The 17,473-nt window shown below is 46.1% G+C and overlaps 1 protein-coding gene across 4 annotated transcripts in view; it reads right to left on the reverse strand.

Moving 5' to 3' along the window:
- LOC137435403 (RAB11-binding protein RELCH homolog) overlaps positions 1-17,473 on the reverse strand; it is a 228,606-nt gene that overhangs the window by 61,067 nt on the left and 150,066 nt on the right. For all 4 annotated transcript variants that reach the window (XM_078784344.1, XM_068129167.2, XM_068129168.2 and 1 more), the window contains exon 23: positions 9,160-9,301. In XM_078784344.1, coding sequence (XP_078640470.1) covers positions 9,160-9,301 — 142 coding nt within the window. The remainder of the gene's footprint in view (positions 1-9,159; positions 9,302-17,473) is intronic.

Consider the following 17,473-nt stretch of genomic DNA (forward strand, 5'->3'; position numbering starts at 1 on the left):
ACGTAACTCCCGCGATAAACGAGGGATCACTGTATATATATATATATATATATATATATATATATATATATATATATATATATATTGTTGCGGATCGCGGACAGATGTTATATTGACCGAGCGGTGGTGTATTACCGCGTCCGAACAGTTACTCCCCGATTAGAACCCGATCCCGCCCGATTCCACTCGAACGTTGGCCGAATCGCGCTACGCTAAATCAATGATGGAAAGGACACAACGGCTGGGTTAAATGAAACGACACAAGGGGTACAGTTCTCAAGACCTCCGGAGGAGGATATAATTGGTGATGCAGAAAAGGGGTAGATTACAGGGTAAGAGGTAAAGCACAGAAAAGATGGGCACTTAGACACAGTCTTATCTATCCCCGACAGACCACAGACAAACGGAACCAGACTGACTTACACGGGGATTGATGGCAGGGAAGGACAGGCAGTCGATAGCACAAGGTGCACCTTGGCTCAGGGGCAGAATCAAACGCGGTTCGGTCCAGAGATGCGGGGAGGTATTGCAGCGCTCGGAGGTGGCGCCTTCTCTCTCCAAGCTGAGGGCGCATCTCACGTCACCTCCCTCTTCCTGCGCATGCTCAGCGGGGAGTGACACGCCCTCGGCTCGTTGGCTCCGCCCCAGATGGAATCGGTCCGCCGCTTCTATTGGGTGCGGGGGGTTACCGGGCTCCGCCCTTGACGAGGAGCTGACAGCGAGCCCCTACGTGGTAACCCCGTCGGAGCACATGTTCGATGGCGGCTAACCAAGCCAGAGTGAGGACGCGCACTCCCCGCGCCGCCGCCGCTGTTCTTGTTGTTGTTGTTGTTGTACCATGAGGAAGAGCTGCGGGGAGGTATTGGGAGGTCCTAAACTTTCTAACGGTGCCATACAATCACATTCTGGTGCAACGAAGAGTCAGAATTAATGGAAACGAGTCCTTAACTGACATAGACTAAGAATAACTAGCAAGATGTCCTATAGTTGTCTACGTGAGATGCGGTGGACCTGGATGCGACATTTAATGGGGGAAATAGGGGAAGGTCGGGTCTACAGAGTGTTGTTTACAGAAAATGGGACTAGGGAATGGGGAATTGGGGATAGTTGGGAAGTACTGAGGAAATAGGGGAATATTTACAAGCAGATATGGATGGATGCCAATCTCATATCCGCAACAATATATATATATATATATATATATATATATATATATATATATATATATATATATATATATATATATATATATATATACATATATATATATATATATATATATATATATATATATATATATATATATATATATATATATATATATATACAGTAGTGACCCCTAATTCCGAACGCCCCTCATCTCGAACTACTCTAATTCCGAACCGTAAATTCGAGAAAATTTTGTCCCTAATTCCGAATGTATTTCTATAACCGAACCGCCAACATAGCGTTAGCGTCGTTCATATTTCCCGCCGCGAGCGTCGAGATTTTGAAGGCTTTGAAGAACCTATTGTGCCTGCTATTGTAGCATTGGGTCAGTCCATGGGCTTGGAGGTGAGTGAAGAGGATGTGGAGGAGTTAGTGGAGGATCACAACAAGGAACTCACCACAGAAGAACTTCAGCACCTCCACAAGATGCAGCAAGAAGAAGTGGCAGTGGAAATTTATTCAGAGGAGGAAGAGGGAGCTAGTGGTAACATTTCCAGTGCTGAAATTAAAGAACTGTGCTTCCATTGGTCTAAAACACAGGCCATTGTTGAAAGGTGGCACCCTAATAAAGCAGTGGTTAACAGGAGCATTAACTTGTTCGGTGACAATGTGATTGACCACTTCAGAAAAATTAAGAAAAGTCGCCAACACCAGGCAACTTTGGAGAGGTGGTTCTCTAAAGAAAGCAAGCCTAGTGAGCCCCAACCCTCTACAAGTGGTGTTAAGAGACAAAGAGAGCAAACACCAGAAGCACAGTCATCTGATGTTAGCTTGGAAGGTGCCTCACCTTCCAAGCAATAAAACCCTCTCCCTCCTTCCTCCTCTCCAGCTTCCACATGCACCATCAGAACTCTCCACTAAGGTAAATGCAGTTATTTTCATGTTAGTACATTTATTTCTTGTTATTATTATTATTATTATTTGATATTTAGGGCATTTACTCATCTTATTTTACCTTGAATCATGTGTATTTGCAGTTAACAGTGTCTTGATAATGGATTTTTGGGGTCCAGGAACGGATTAATTCACTTTCCATTATTTCTAATGAGGAAAATAGTTTCTAATTCCGAACTTTTCCCAATCCGAACTTCCGCTGGAACGAATTAAATTCGGATTTAGAGGTCCCACTGTATGTATATGTATATATATATATATATATATATATATATATATATATATATATATATATATATATATATATATATATATATATATATATATATATATAACCCTGGTGTTGGGCTAGTGGCTAGGGTGCCGGCTTAGGATCCTGGGTTCGAATCCCGGTCAATCGCTGAATTAACACCAGGGGGGTTGACTCAGCCTGTCATCCTTCTGAGGTCGGCTAATTGAGTACCAGTTCACTGGTAATTCCCTGTTTGTCGTTAAAGGCGGCAAAAAGGGTTGGCGTCAGGAAGGGCATCCGGCCGTAAAACATTGCTTCAAAAAGGGGACAGAAAAACAACAACAACCACGGTTCCCGAAAAAGGCCAACCCCCGCTTTGCGGGGAAAAATGGCCTCTAAAGGTGGTTATATATATATATATATATATACATATTGTTACGGCCCGCGGATAAGGAAACATCCCGAATGTTCCAAGCCCCTCCTCTCGCCGCCGTTGTGTGCCACTCTCCTTGCGCTCCGATTGGCTGCTCGCTGCGTAATGGCCACTCCTTGCAGCTCCTCCCTTCGGCCTTGCCAGACTTGTTCCAGGCCGAGCACATGGCATTCTAGCCCAATTGAGGCCTACACTTACTGGCCTGCTCAACGCAAACTAATACAGGAAAGGAGACTACGCTTACATTTACGAAGAAATAACTGAACTAAAGCGAGGCTTCATGTTGTGATGCGACTACCTACGAGGGGGGGTCATCCTTTATTCACAAAACCGCAACACGACACCCCTCTCTCACCAGACTCGTTCCGAGTCGACCCCAACAATGGAACGACCGGTAGAGCCTGGCATGCAAATTTAACCTTATTTTTAAATGTGACACATAGGTGTAATCCCTCTAGCATTTATTCTGACCCATGTGTGCGACATTTTTAACACTAAATATGTCCCCCCTATTGTGTTGAGCAGCTACTCTAACAGATTCACACCCACAACTACCCGAGTATTTCGGCATACAGGCATACAGGCCATTTGACCGGCTACCACAACCGGCATACAGGCCATTTGAAGCATCAGGGCCATCTAAGCTTCCACATCTTCTTCATACCTGGCACACGATCGTAAACAATGCTTTTATTTTTCATTGCCAAGCAGGGCCACTCCCATGTGGTCCAACTGCGTGGCATCAGTGCCAATAAACAAGTGGTCCGAAGGTGCAAGATGATTGTGCAGCAAGATGCTGCACAGCAGAGGTGCAAGGCCACAAGGTTTGTGGTCCATAAGTGTGCCAAAATGTGCAGCAATGTGGTTTGGCAGCAAAGCGCTGCACAAGTTGACTGCACAGGTGTAGCAAGGGTGCAGCAAAAGGGCTGACAGCAAGGTGCTGCACAGTTCGGCTGCACAGGTGCCATGGTGCAGAATGGATGCTGCACAGGTCCGCCTCCAAAATGGTCCTGGGGCGGGGAGGGAAGACAAAGCACAACAAGCAAGCGGAAAGGACACAGTGGCCACGAAAAACAAGGTGACCAGGCACCACCATGCCTGGTGCGGTGTGAGGGATGCGGTACAGCGAGCAGAGCAAACTCGTCCCTAGCCGTCCATACCCCCCACCGTTGGCTACACTACCCTAGCCCCCCTTGTATTTACAATCCGTCTCTACGTCTTGTCTCCCATATCCCCCTCTATGCCAAATTAGTCTCCAAATCCCTCCCAGGAAGGAAGGGATGGAACAAAGCAATGTCCCACTTACGTCATTATGCGTCTCACTACTCAAATGTCCAACAGAGCCTCGGTGTGAAGCTCGTCCTCCTCATTGAATGGCTGTGTATGGTGCGAAGGGATTTCTCATTTCCTAACTACACTACTAACATTTACACTGTTAAACTGCCCGGGGTCGTACCCTGCCAATCGGCCTCTTTAAACTATGTGGTTCTAAGAACCCGAATTCCCATTGCCCACACTGTGGTGCCCTCCAAATTTGGGTCTCACCCCCACAAATTTTCACTCGTGCCCTCGCACAATTTCGGGGCTGGGTCGTGTGGCTCCACCAGCAGGTCTACCTACCTGCGCACCTCCGCCACTGAAGCCGCCTCCCGAGCTTGCCTGCTCCTGACGACTACCTAACCGGGGAAGGCCCTCCCTGGCACTTACCCCCTCTATGCCCACCTCGGCATCGGGCAACCCGGGTCCTCTCCTGGGATCCTCGGGCCCCACTCACAAACTACAACTAACCGGCTCCCAGAGCCTACCTGCTGCCTCACCTGGCCGAGAAACTACCAGTGGCGGAGTGCCTCAATAACCATACTCACCAATTAAGCCATACGCCCAGCCATTCCACAGTCTCAGACCACAAAGCACTTCTTGCTACTACCCGCACCACAGATGTCAATATACATACAATTTAACTATGCCCTCTACCTGGCTTTACACTCCCCCCCCCCAGGCTTTCGTGAATGGGTTCCATTTCCCCCCATTCAATCCTTCGCACCATGCATTCCACACCAAGCATTCCACACCTTTTATCCTGCACACCAAATATCTTGCACACCTTTTATTCTCACACCACTATTCACACACCATTTATCTTACACACAACTTTTGTTCTCACTCCTCAAACACAATTCCATTTATCTCAACAACACAACTCCTCACACACACAGCATCATCTAACTACCTAATTTCCCCAACTCTCGTGCTTCCCCGTCGTCCCTTTACACTATGCACACCCCTGTTTTTTTTAACAACCACCTAAACTCTCTACGTCCCCTCTACAGTTCAGGTGTCACTACTTAAATATTTTGTCCCTACTGTCTTCTAGATCCCTAACATTATCCTAGCCCTCCCTCGGCTAGCTTTGGTGCCCCATGGAGGCAACCATTGCTGGCCCCTCCATGGGCCTAACACTGCCACCCCCCTTCAACTAATGCTCATGGGCGCGTGGGAGGAATGGTCACACTACCATTCCCCCATTTGGGGTACACTACTCTCCAGTCCCCTACGCTACGAGCCGCTCCAGGTGGAGGTATCTTGTCACGGCTCGAGAGCGATCCATGCGGGTGGTTGGTCGCCTGTATAGGTTGGCCGTCCGGCATTTTCGATCCAAGGGGGGAGGTATTGATGGGCCCAATTGCCGGGCTCCATCCCTGGCCCGGGGCCTCACGGTCCCACGCACGATGACCCAACCGGCCACGGTCAGAGCACCGCACCCGACAAGGTGCGTGGCTCCGATAACTCCTACCTCCCCTTGAACCCGGCCGATCGGCCTTGCCGCCATACGGCACCAACCATACAGTGCGGGGGCCGGAGGCACGAATTGTGCACGCCGGTCCTTGTGAGACCGACGCCACACCGATCCCCTCCGGTCCCTGCAGCACACAACTCACCGGGGGCTCACGTACGCTACCCATCCCGCTAGGCGCTACCCCGGTCGGTGTCGATGCTTGAGCCGCGTCCTCACACCTCGCGACCCACTCCACACTCGCACACCCAGGCGCACACACGCCCCTCACACTCTCCACTATCGCACACTCCACTGTACACTCCGGTGCACACTCTTCCCGTACACACCCAGGCGCACATGCATCTTTCACATACTCTGTTGTGCATTCTTTTTCACACTACGGTGTGCATTTTTCCTCCACACACTCGGCCATCGCACATTCCGGTGCACACTTTTCTCTTACGCACTCGGCCCTCGCACACTCTTTTTCCACACCCCCAGGTGCGCACTCCCGCTCCTACTCCGTTATCGCACACTCCGGTGCACACTTGTTTCCTGCACACTCCGGTGCACACTCGTTTCCCGCACACTCCGGTGCACACTCTTGCTCACTCTCCGTAACACACTCTCTCACCACGCGCTCCGGTACGGACTCCCTCTCACACCGCACAATGGGCCCATCGCGAACGTCCGGGTCTCGCCTTTCTCCCAAGCGCACCAAGCACCCGTTCGCGCCAAACACATTCCCGCCATTTGCGCTACTCACCTCGGGGCCCTCCCTCTCCGCCAGCACCTGCAAACTTTTTATTGAGTTAGCAAGCATGGCATCACGGTGCAAACACAGACCTTGTGCATATTCCATCACCTTCTCCTGTGATTTATTCCTCATCTCTTCTGTCTCCTCAACCCCCGTCTTTTCTTCTAACACGACGATCGTCGGCGCCCCTAAAATTTCTTTTTCCAATTCAGCCTTCGCCGGCGCCCCCCAAAATTTTATTTTCCAACTCGACGATCGTCGGTCCCTCAACAATTTCCTCTCGCGTCGCTACTCCCATAGCCCCAGTCAATTTGGCTGTCCTTTGCTCTAGCTCGCTCCCCACGCGTTCCCCGTATCGCTTCACCCCGTCGCGTACCACCGCGACCTTCCCACTCAACTTGCGCCCGATCTCCTCCCCTGCCTTTTTCATGTCCTTTCTCGACTCTGCCCTCATCTTTTCCATTTCACTGGTGGATTTGTCCCCCTGAGCATCCATTTTGTTTTCCAGCCCATTCTTGTTACACCTTGCTTCGTCCCTCATTTCTTTCATGTCTTCACCTGTCTTGACCATAAAGGCCCTCATTTTTGCTATAAATAGGCCCCAGTCCACTGGCACCGCGGGCTCGGCTTCCGCCGCCACGTGCGAGGCGCCGCCATTTTCTGCCCCTGCTGCCGCACCCTCGTCTGCTGCCTCCACTACCAACTGTCCCTGTTAGTCCTGGGCCATTAATTCCTCTTCTATTACTCCCACCGGCATTTGACCGCCTTGGCCAGCCATCGTACAAATTTAATTTGGTTTTTTAAAACACTGATTTTCGTCCACTTGTAATTTTTGAGTGCGTGAAGCGCACTCTCGGTCCAATTATCCCACTCCTGACACCAATTTGTTGCGGATCTCCCGAAGCCCGTCGACGTACAGAGGGGGGGAGGGGGGGCGGGAGGGTTAAACCCTGTTGTATATGGATATATATATATATGTGTATGTATGTGTATATATGTATATACATATATATGCCCTGGTGTTGGGCTAGCGGCGAGGGTGCCGGCTTAGGATCCTAGGATCCTGGGTTCGAATCCCAGTAGATCGCTGAATTAACGCCAGGGGGGTTGACTCAGCCTGTCATCCTTCCGAGGTCGGCAAATTGAGTACCAGTTCACTGGTAATTCCCTGGTTGTCGTTAAAGGCGGCAAAAAGGGTTGGCGTCAGGAAGGGCATCTGGCCGTAAAACATTGCTTCAAAAAGGGGACCAAAAAAACAACAGCAACCACGGTTCCCGAAAAAGGCCAACCACCGCTTTGCGGGGAAAAATGGCCTCTAAAGGTGGTTATATATATATATATATATCTACACATCTGGGCAGTGTCTGTGTTGTCACTTAACGACTCCCTGAAACATTTGTTTCCGTGGTTGTGAAGTGTTTTTAATAATGATGTGGTGGTTTTGAATCACGTGATGGTGAGGTATTTTGAATTATGTGGTGGTGAGGTGTTTTTAAATGACGTGGTGGTGAGGTGTTTTTAAATCACATGGTGGTGAGGTGTTTTTAAATCACATGGTGGTGAGGTGTTTTTAAATCACATGGTGGTGAGGTGTTTTGAATTACGTGGTGGTGAGGTATTTATAATTACGTGGTGGTGAGGTGTTTTTAATTATGTGGTGGTGAGGTGTTTTGAATTGCTTGGTGATGAGGTGTTTTGAATTAGGTGGTGGTGAGTTGTTTTGAATTACTTGGTGGTGAGGTCTTTTTAAATGGCGTGGTGGTGAGGTGTTTTTAATTTTGTGGCTGTGAGGTGTTTTTATTACGTGTTTTATGGCTGTGAGGTGTTTTTATTCCGTGTTTTATGGCTGTGAGGTGTTTTTATTACGTGTTTTATGGCTGTGAGGTGTTTTTATTACGTGTTTGATGGCTGTGAGGTGTTTTCAATTTCGTGGTGGTGAGGTGTTTTTAATTTTGTGGTGGTGAGGTGTTTTCATTACGTGTTTTATGGCTGTGAGGTGTTTTAAATTACTTGGTGGTGAGGTGTTTTGAATTACTTGGTGGTGAGGTGTTTTGAATTAGGTGGTGGTGAGGTGTAATCGTCCCAAACTTCCAGTCTGCACCGACCCCTCCCCTATGTATGTGCTGAGGGGTTCTTTCTTGAAAAAAAAACATTCAACCTAAATCTTCAACCTAAATTGCCTATAAAAATATAATATCTCAAACACAACAAATAAATTTGTGCAAAGTAATTGTTTGTATTATGATTGGTGTAAATCATGACAACACAGCAACTCAGGTACAGTCATTAGCCTCAGCTAAAACAAGCCCGTTGCTCAGTAACGACGCTTGGTGAGGCGAGCGCAGCGAGCCGAACTGCGCTCGGCTAAATTGTACATTATTGTACATTTTCCTTGTCTCGTATCTGTGTTTGTGGGTTCGAGGAATAAACCCCGTGTGGTTCCGTTGGAGGTAAGACCCTGGTTTTCTTCGCACGCACGCGCCAAAAATAATACCGCCAAGTTTCAAACTGCAGCCTCGGAGTTTAACCGATCGGCTATCCGTCTGAGGCCGGTGTTCATTGGCCACGGGCGTGACAATATATATATATTGGTGCAGGGTGATAATCGTTATGGGACAATAATCATGCTTTAGATTTGCTTTCGCGATAACGATAATGGGAATCCATTGTCGCGATAGCTGCTGCACATGCATTTGAATATTGCAGAGCAAATACGATGTAGTTTCTGGCAATCCAGTTAACGTGAAAAAGTGAAAAGGCTGCCACTCCAAAGAGAGCCAAAGTCCACTTCAAATGCTGCTTCCATTTTGGTTCTAATTTTGCATGTTTTGCAATGCCTCTAGATTGTGCATACTCACAGTCATCCCGGAAGTGAGGCTCAGCATTGGGTCCAACCCTTCCAAGAGTCCGAACAACTTCCAGCTGCAATGCTTGCCCTCCCTCGTCTGCTGGAGCATCGTCCAGCATAGATCCTAGCTGCATTTTTAACCTCTCCAGGAGCTAGAAATACAGATGGCATCATTTCTATTTATTGTGGTTATACAAAGGTACACCACACCCAGTGGTCTAATTGTTAGAGCATCCAGTCTGAGCATGGGAGGTCGGGGGTTCAAATCCTGGCAAAATCACACCAAATACTTTTAAAATGCTATGTGCTGCTTCCTTGCTTGACAATGTAGGCATTTAAAAAGGAAAGATCACAGACAAACATCTACAGTCACGTGAAAAAATAAGTACACCCCATGTAAAGTTTTGACTTTTTCAACATATTTCAACATACAGCTATTTGATCTGAATTTCAACAATATTGATAGATAAAGGTGATATAATACAACAAACATCATGAAACATTTACATTTTGTAGTCCATTGTATAATTTCAATAAACATAAATGCAAATTTCGCATGTGGAAAAAGGAAGTACACCCCAACATTTATCACTACTTCAAATACCTAAAATTAGAATCAGGTGCACCAGCTCAGGTGCAAATTATTAGAACATCGTTAGAGAGGATCTTGGAGGAACCTATCTTATTTAAACCTCAGACATTTAGTTTGGTTTGCTCTTTGTTGTTGAAGTGTGCGGCATCACCATGCCTAGATCAAAAGAGCTCTCTGAGGCCTTCAGAAAGAAGGTTATAGATGCCTACGAGTCTGGGAAGGGATTTAAAAAGATCTCCAAACAATTTGAAATCAATCATTCGACTGTCCGGAAGATCATCGACAAGTGGAGAAGATTCCAAACAACTGCCAACTTGTTCAGGCCAGGCCACCCCAGCAAGTTCAGCCCGAGAGCAGACCGCAAGATGCTGAAAGAAGTCTTTAAGAACCCCAGAATGTCATCACGGGACCTTCAGGTAGCTCTTGCCACTGTTGATGTCAAAGTGCACGAGTCTACCATGAGAAAGAGGCTGCACAAATTTGATCTACATGGGAGGTGTGCCAGGAGGAAACCTTTGCTGTCCAGAAAGAACATCAGGGCAAGTCTAAAGTTTGCCAATGAACACCGAGGCAAAGACCAGCACTTCTGGAACAATGTGCTCTGGACAGATGAGTCAAAGGCAGAGCTACTTGGCCACAGTACCAGAAGACATGTTTGGCGAAAACCAAAGACAGCATTTGACCACAAGAACCTGATACCAACTGTAAAGCATGGTGGTGGAAATATTATGGTTTGGGGCAGCTTTGCTGTATCAGTGCCTGGGCAGCTCACGATCATAGAATCCACTATGAATTCTTCATTGTACCAGAGGGTGCTTGAGGATAATGTGAGGCCATCTGTCGGAAAGTTGAAGCTCAACTGAAGGTGGACCTTGCAACATGACAATGACCCTAAACATACCAGTAAATCCACCAAGGTATGGCTGAAAAGTAAGAAATGGAGGGTTCTGGAACGGCCAAGTCAAAGCCCGGATCTAAATCCCATCGAGATGTTGTGGGGGGATTTGAAATGAGCTGTGCATGCAAGAAACCCCTCCAACATCGCACAGCTGAAAGAATTCTGGAGTGGGTAAAAATTTCTCCCAGTCGTTGTCAGAGACTGGTTGACAGTTATAAGAAACGCCTACTTGAGGTTGTTTCTGCCAAAGGGGGCAATACCACCTATTAGAGCCAAGGGTGTACTTACTTTTTTGACATGCGAAATTTGCATTTATGTTTATTTAAATGATACAATGGGCTACAAAATGTAAATGTTTCATGATATTTGTTTTATTATATCACCTTTATCTATCAATATTGTTGAATGAAGATCAAATAGCTGTATGTTGAAATATGCTGAAAAAGTCAAAACTTTACATGGGGTGTACTTATTTTTTCACGTGACTGTATGCGTTGTTCTGCAAGAATCTTCAGAATTAAACGAGGCAGATAAACTAGAAGAAGAAGAAGAAGAAGGGTTACTTCACAAAACCCAAAATTTAAGTTCTTACCTTTAATCCAATTAGAGACAAATCACTCATTACAAAGCATACATTTAGAATACACAATGTCATTATAACTACCGGTAACACATTTTTCATGGACTGGTTGTTGTGTCAAAAGTATGTTAAACTGGGACTCCAACCTCACCCACACAAAAAAGTAAAGGGTGCCGCCAAGCAAGTCCCCCTGTCCCCGTCCTCTTCACCAAACCTCTAATTTTTTCCCTTTTTTGCACATTTAACTATATATTATATCATGATGAAATATGTCAATAAAAATGTATTGCACAGCAAAAAGTGTGCCGTTTATTATAACAAATTCTGATATCATGACTTCCTTATAATGGGATTCTACAGTACAAGTATAAATGAGCAGGAAAAAAAGAAAAAGAGCAATCAGAGATTGCAAACCCTCGCCAGGATGTATTTTCAGTGGTTTTTAAGGCTTTTGTGTTAAAACAAATATGGCGGCCGAACCACGTGACCGATGACGTCATCATCATTTTTATTCTTAACTAATTTACTCCTAGATTATGCTCAATAAATTTCATCTTGATCGGATGAAGTTTTGTACTAGTCGAATTATGACGTCATAATGGAGGCACCTATGACATCATCATTAACATATTTTATTCCACATGGAGAGTTCTTTACAAGGAGCCATGCATCAATTTTTTCTATTCAGCACTTTCGGAGATATAGAGGTGCAAAGTTTTTCGGTTTTTCCAAGATGACGGCCGAACCACGTGACCGATGACGTCATCATCATTTTTTTTTTCTCCACCAGTTTAAAGCCAACATGGCGCTCAAGAAATTTCATCTTGATTAGATGAAGTTTTGTACTTGTCGAATTTTGACGTCATAATGGAGGCATCTATGACATCATCATTAACATATTTTATTCCCCATGAAGAGTTCTTTACAATGAGCCATGCATCAATTTTTTCTATTCAGCGCTTCCCGAGATAGAGGTGCAAAGTTTTTCGATTTTTCAAAGATGGCGGTCGAACCACGTGACCTGTGATGTCATAATGATCATTAAATTTTTTTTACAGGTGGAGATGCACCTATGGTGAAAATTTCCTGTCAATCGGACCAACGGTTGCAGAGGAAATCATATTTATTCTGTGCGGACAAACAGACAGACAAACAGACAAACAAAGACAAACAAACGGACTTAAATGCAATACCCTCTCCACTGGCGAGGGTAATAAAGGAAAATAGAAAGTGGTTTTCACAAAATGATACAATGGACTACAAAATGTAAATGTTTCATGATATTTGTTATATTATATCACCTTTATCTATCAATATTGTTGAAATGAAGATCAAATAGCTGTATGTTGAAATATGTTGAAAAAGTCAAAACTTTACATGGTGTACTTACTTTTTCAGTGACTGTATAACCTTACACTCATTACAAATTCATAGTTATTTGACTTTTTTTTTTTTTTTTTGTATACAAGATCGAGGCTCGTGAAAGAGCGAACATTAATCACACAGAAAGACAAACCGACACATAAAACATATAACATAGGGAGCGGTAGACAAGATGGGGAGAGAGGGGGAAGGACACAAACACAACATTTGAGAGCAGGGACCGAGAGACATGGAGACATCGAGAGATCTGAGAGAGGGCGAGGGCTTTGGGGGGGGGGGGGGGGGGGGGGGGCGTGGGAAGGGGGCGGTGGGAGAGGTATAAAACATATGGACACTGCCAGGACTTCCAGGAAAGAAGTTGGAATTTCAAACAAGGTGGATCTGGGGTGAATTAGCGGGGGTAGAAAAGATCAAGGTTTTGGATGGGGGAAGATAAGAGATGGTGGTGAACAGCTGTTTTAAAGACCTGGAGGGAGGAGTGGGATTGAAGGGAGTGAGGGAGTTTGTTCCAGAGGCGGGAGAAAAGAGGAATGAAAGAGTGAAGGTGAGCAGAGAGCCGAGATTTCGGCAGTTTAACCATCAGAGGGTTGCTGGCAGATCTTGTGCGACCTGTAGGAATATTTGGGGGACAGAGCACAGAGAGAGCTGGGGGTGCAAGGCCGGAGAGGAGTCGGTAGAAGACAGAAAGACCACCTACCTGCCTGCGGTGAGTGAGTGAAAGGCCCTCAGAGATAGCTTCATCGCGGGAGATTCCAATAATTCTGAAAGCTTTGGTTTCAACAGCGTGAAGCCGAGCTAGGTGTGAGGCAGGAGCACCGGCCCATAGGGGAGAACAGTATTCCATTGAGCTGCGGATGAAAGCCTTGTATGTGGTGAGGAGCTCAGGTGTGCCGAGGAAGGACTTCGCACGACGGAGGATGCCCAGTCGGCGACTGGCTTTGGAGGCCAGCTTGGAAATGTGGTTTTCCCAAGAAAGATCATGGCAGATAGTGAGACCCAAAATCTTGAGCGACAGAACTTCTTGGAGAGGATTGTTGAGAAAGTAGATGGGAGGGTTGTCCAGTTGATCTTTTCGGAGAGACATAGTAAGAGTGTGAGATTTGTCAGGATTGAAAGACATGTTCCACTTGTTTGACCAGTCTGTGATTTTGTCCAGGTCTTCAGAGAGTGAGGAGGCAGCAGACTGCCGATCTGAGGGAAGAGGAATGGAGCGGCAGAGAGTGGAGTCATCAGCAAAGAGATAGAGAGGATTTTCGAGAGAGTCAGAGAGATCATTGATGAAGACCAGAAAAAGCACGGGGCCCAGAACACTGCCTTGGGGAACTCCAGCCTGAACAGGAAGAGGAGATGAGAGAAACCCATTCAGGGCCACACGTTGACGACGACTAGAGAGGAAGTCCGCCAGCCATGCGTGGAGATTTCCATGGATACCAAAGGAGGAGAGTTTCGTGAGCAGAGCGGGGTGCCAGACCATGTCGAAGGCACGTGATATGTCGAGGGAGACAGCTCTAATTTCCTGTTTGGCATTGAGGACCTCCATCCATTGTTGAGACAGCAGAAGCAGCATGTCCAGAGTAGAGTGACCTGGTCTGAAACCAAATTGATGATCAGAGATCAAGCCATTGGAGAAGAGGAAAGATTTCATATACGAAGCAATGATGGATTCCATGACTTTGCTGATAATTGGGAGAAGGCTGATTGGTCTGTAGTTGCTAGGATCTGTTTTTGCACCTTTTTTGTGCAAAGCGGTGATGTTGGCGGATTTCCAAGCAGATGGCAGTTGACCTTGAGCAAAAGAGAGGGTGAAGAGAACAGAGAGAGGGTGAGATAGAGCAGCAGAGCAGGATTTTAGGACCCGTGGGCTGATGCCGTCGGGTCCAGTTGCAGAATCAGAGTCGAGGGTTGACAGAAACTTTTCCACCTTGTCAGGAGGAAAGGACACGGAGTCCAGGAGCTTGCCTCCAAATCCATCATGCAAGCCATTTTACAGCAATTTAAATAATTTCACCCCACACTGTCATCAGACTTTCAGTTATAAAAACCTTTTGCAAATTACCTCAACCGACATCTGCGAGAGGGTGAATACCACAGACGAGGGGGAGTGTGCAATCATAGTGTGCATTTGCAAAAAAAAAATTAAATTGCTGCAAAATTGATATGATAATCCATGGCATTCTACAACCATTACATATCATTAGTGTCCATGAGTGCATTAATCGCTCAGGAGACAGGAAGGCAGTGAGATTTGAGTTTGGCCACGCTCAATTATTGAGTTGTTTTAACAAGAATTTGGGAGAACAGTGGAGTAAGAAGGAGAAAACATCTTATTATAATTCACCAAATGTCCGTCTGTCTGTTCGAAGGTACCGTAAAAACTGCTAAACCGATCGCAAAGATATTTTGGGTGGGTAATCCTGGGACCCCTGGAAGTAAAATAGGCTATTTAGTTTTCCCAATTTCAGCTTTGGTCTCCAGCATTCTAAGTTTGGACTCCCACATAACATTCACGTTCACATAACGTTCCTTGTGACGATGTTCTCATTGTGACGATCTTACTACAATTCACCAAATGTCCGTCTGTCTGTCTGTTCGAAGGTACCGTAAAAACTGCTGAACCGATCACAAAGATATTTTGGGTGGATAATCCTGGGATCTCCAGGAGTAAAATAGGCTATTTAGTTTTCCCAATTTCAGCTTTGGTCTCCAGCATTCTCAGGTTTGGACTCCCGCATAACATTCGCGTTCGCATAACGTTCATTGTGACGATGTTCTCATTGTGACGATGTTGTGACGATGTATGTGTTCACGGTAGTGTTTGATGTGACGGTGTGAACGTAATTTCCTAATGTTTTTCGTTTCGTAATCCTTTATTGAACGTTTAATGTTTAATGAGCGTTTAATGCCCTTCGATGTCCGGGGCCGCACGCGCGCTACACTGGACGGGCCAGCGTGTACCTTGCCCTTCGCCGCCAGGCTCGGGTAAACCGCTGAGCCCCATCCGTGATGGGGACTGGGGCTTGAGTCAGTGTCCCACGAACGAGGAATTCCCAGTAAGCGCGAGTCATCAGCTCGCTTTGATTAAGTCCCTGCCCTTTGTACACACCGTCCATCGGTATTACCGATCGGACGGTTTGATGAGATCCTCGGATCAGCCCCTGCACGGGCCGTTCTCGGCTCGTGCCTGTGCACCGAAAAAATGAGTGAACTTGACTGTCTAGAGGAAGTAAAAGTCGTAACAAGGTTTCCGTCGGTGAACCTGCGGAAGGATCATTATCGGGACAACATGAGAGCGAGCGAGACGCAAGACGTATGTGGTACGTGATCGTCCATGTACTGTTTAGCCATGTACTGTTTAGATTTTGATGATTTGCGTGTGATACGACTCAACGGATGTTTATATGAATCGTTTAAAATAAAAAAGCCTTCAATTTCTGATATTTTACCTTTTCGTTTGGGCTTCCCAATTGAAGCCCTGCCCGTAGGGCGGGTACTGTTGCTAGTATTAATGATGTTATTTATGAATGTCAGTGCCGATGTGATGCCAGGTACGTAGGCCGTACATCCCAAAGGCTGGAAGACCGGATCAAGGAGCACATTCCAATGGCGATTCACAACAATCAAGCCAAAGGCCGCACACAATGATCTCGCACAAGCAAGAACCCAACAAAAGTGTTCGCTCAAAAAAGCGATTCTGCAACTGCAACTCTGCAACTGGATTCTGCAACTGGCAGCATTTCCTAAACAATCCTGAAAGTGCAGACGTCTATCACGCTGAGTGGTTTTATTGTGCCTCTTGCACGCAGCGTAGCACATTTATGCTTATTGAAGACATGTTTATGCGCACACACGCACGCTCTTGTTCTTTGTAAACAAAAATATTTTTTTACAAACACTTCACTTGTTTTGACCCTGCTGCAGCTTTCTGGGAAGTGTTAAGTTCCCTCGCTGCCTCGTACCCAGGACGTACGTGTTTCAATGTCGGAAGCATTCTTAAGAGCCAATCAGGAACCAGGTCAGAGCATAAATTCTTTTGAGTCTCCATATCCGGTATTTCAGCCTGTGCTCCAACGAGATAATTATATTTACTAGCAATACCCGCTCCCTCCGGGAGATAAATATGGTGTCAATACCCCCCTTTCCATTGGAAGGGATCAGTGGTTAAACTACTTGCGCTATTCCACATGCACAGGCGAACACTGCAAGTCGTCTCCCCAGATTGACCAGGCCGTTTTAGATTATATAATGATCAGACATGCACACGTACACACATAGAGGATGACATTATTTTAATATATATCGAAATACCTGCTCCCTTTGAGAGTGGCCTGGGCAGTGGGGGTGGTGGGGCAAATGTATATTTGCCGTAGCTAGTAATCCCCCAACTCTGCAGCGGGGTCAGGAAACCACTTGCTCTGTGCCATGTTTATAGGCAAAAAAAGTCATCTCCCCACTCTCATTAGGGGGGTTATGTTGTGCCCATGACGTGATCCTGGGTACCCATAGCTCATATGCAAAAATTGGTGGAGATTGGTCCAGCCGTTTTTGATTCTATAATTATCAGACGTACACAGATATTTGCCTTATTATCTCCACCACCAAAGGTTGCTTGGCAGAAGGTATGTTTTCACCCCGTATCAGTTTGTTTGTTTGTGAACAGGATATCTCAAAAAGTTGTGGATGGATTTGGACGAAATTTGGTGGAGAGTTTAGGTGTGTGACAAGGACGAACTGGTTAGATTATTTTTTTTGTATACAAGGTCGAGGCTCGTGTAAGAGCTAACATTAAACACAAAAAAACAAATGGACACATAAAACATATGATAAAGGGACCGGGAGACAAGATGGGAAGAGAGAGGGAAGCACACAAGTAC

The sequence above is a fragment of the Myxine glutinosa genome, chromosome 9 (genome assembly GCF_964187855.1).
Source record: "Myxine glutinosa chromosome 9, kmMyxGlut1.1, whole genome shotgun sequence".
Classification (NCBI taxonomy): Eukaryota; Metazoa; Chordata; class Myxini; order Myxiniformes; family Myxinidae; genus Myxine; species Myxine glutinosa.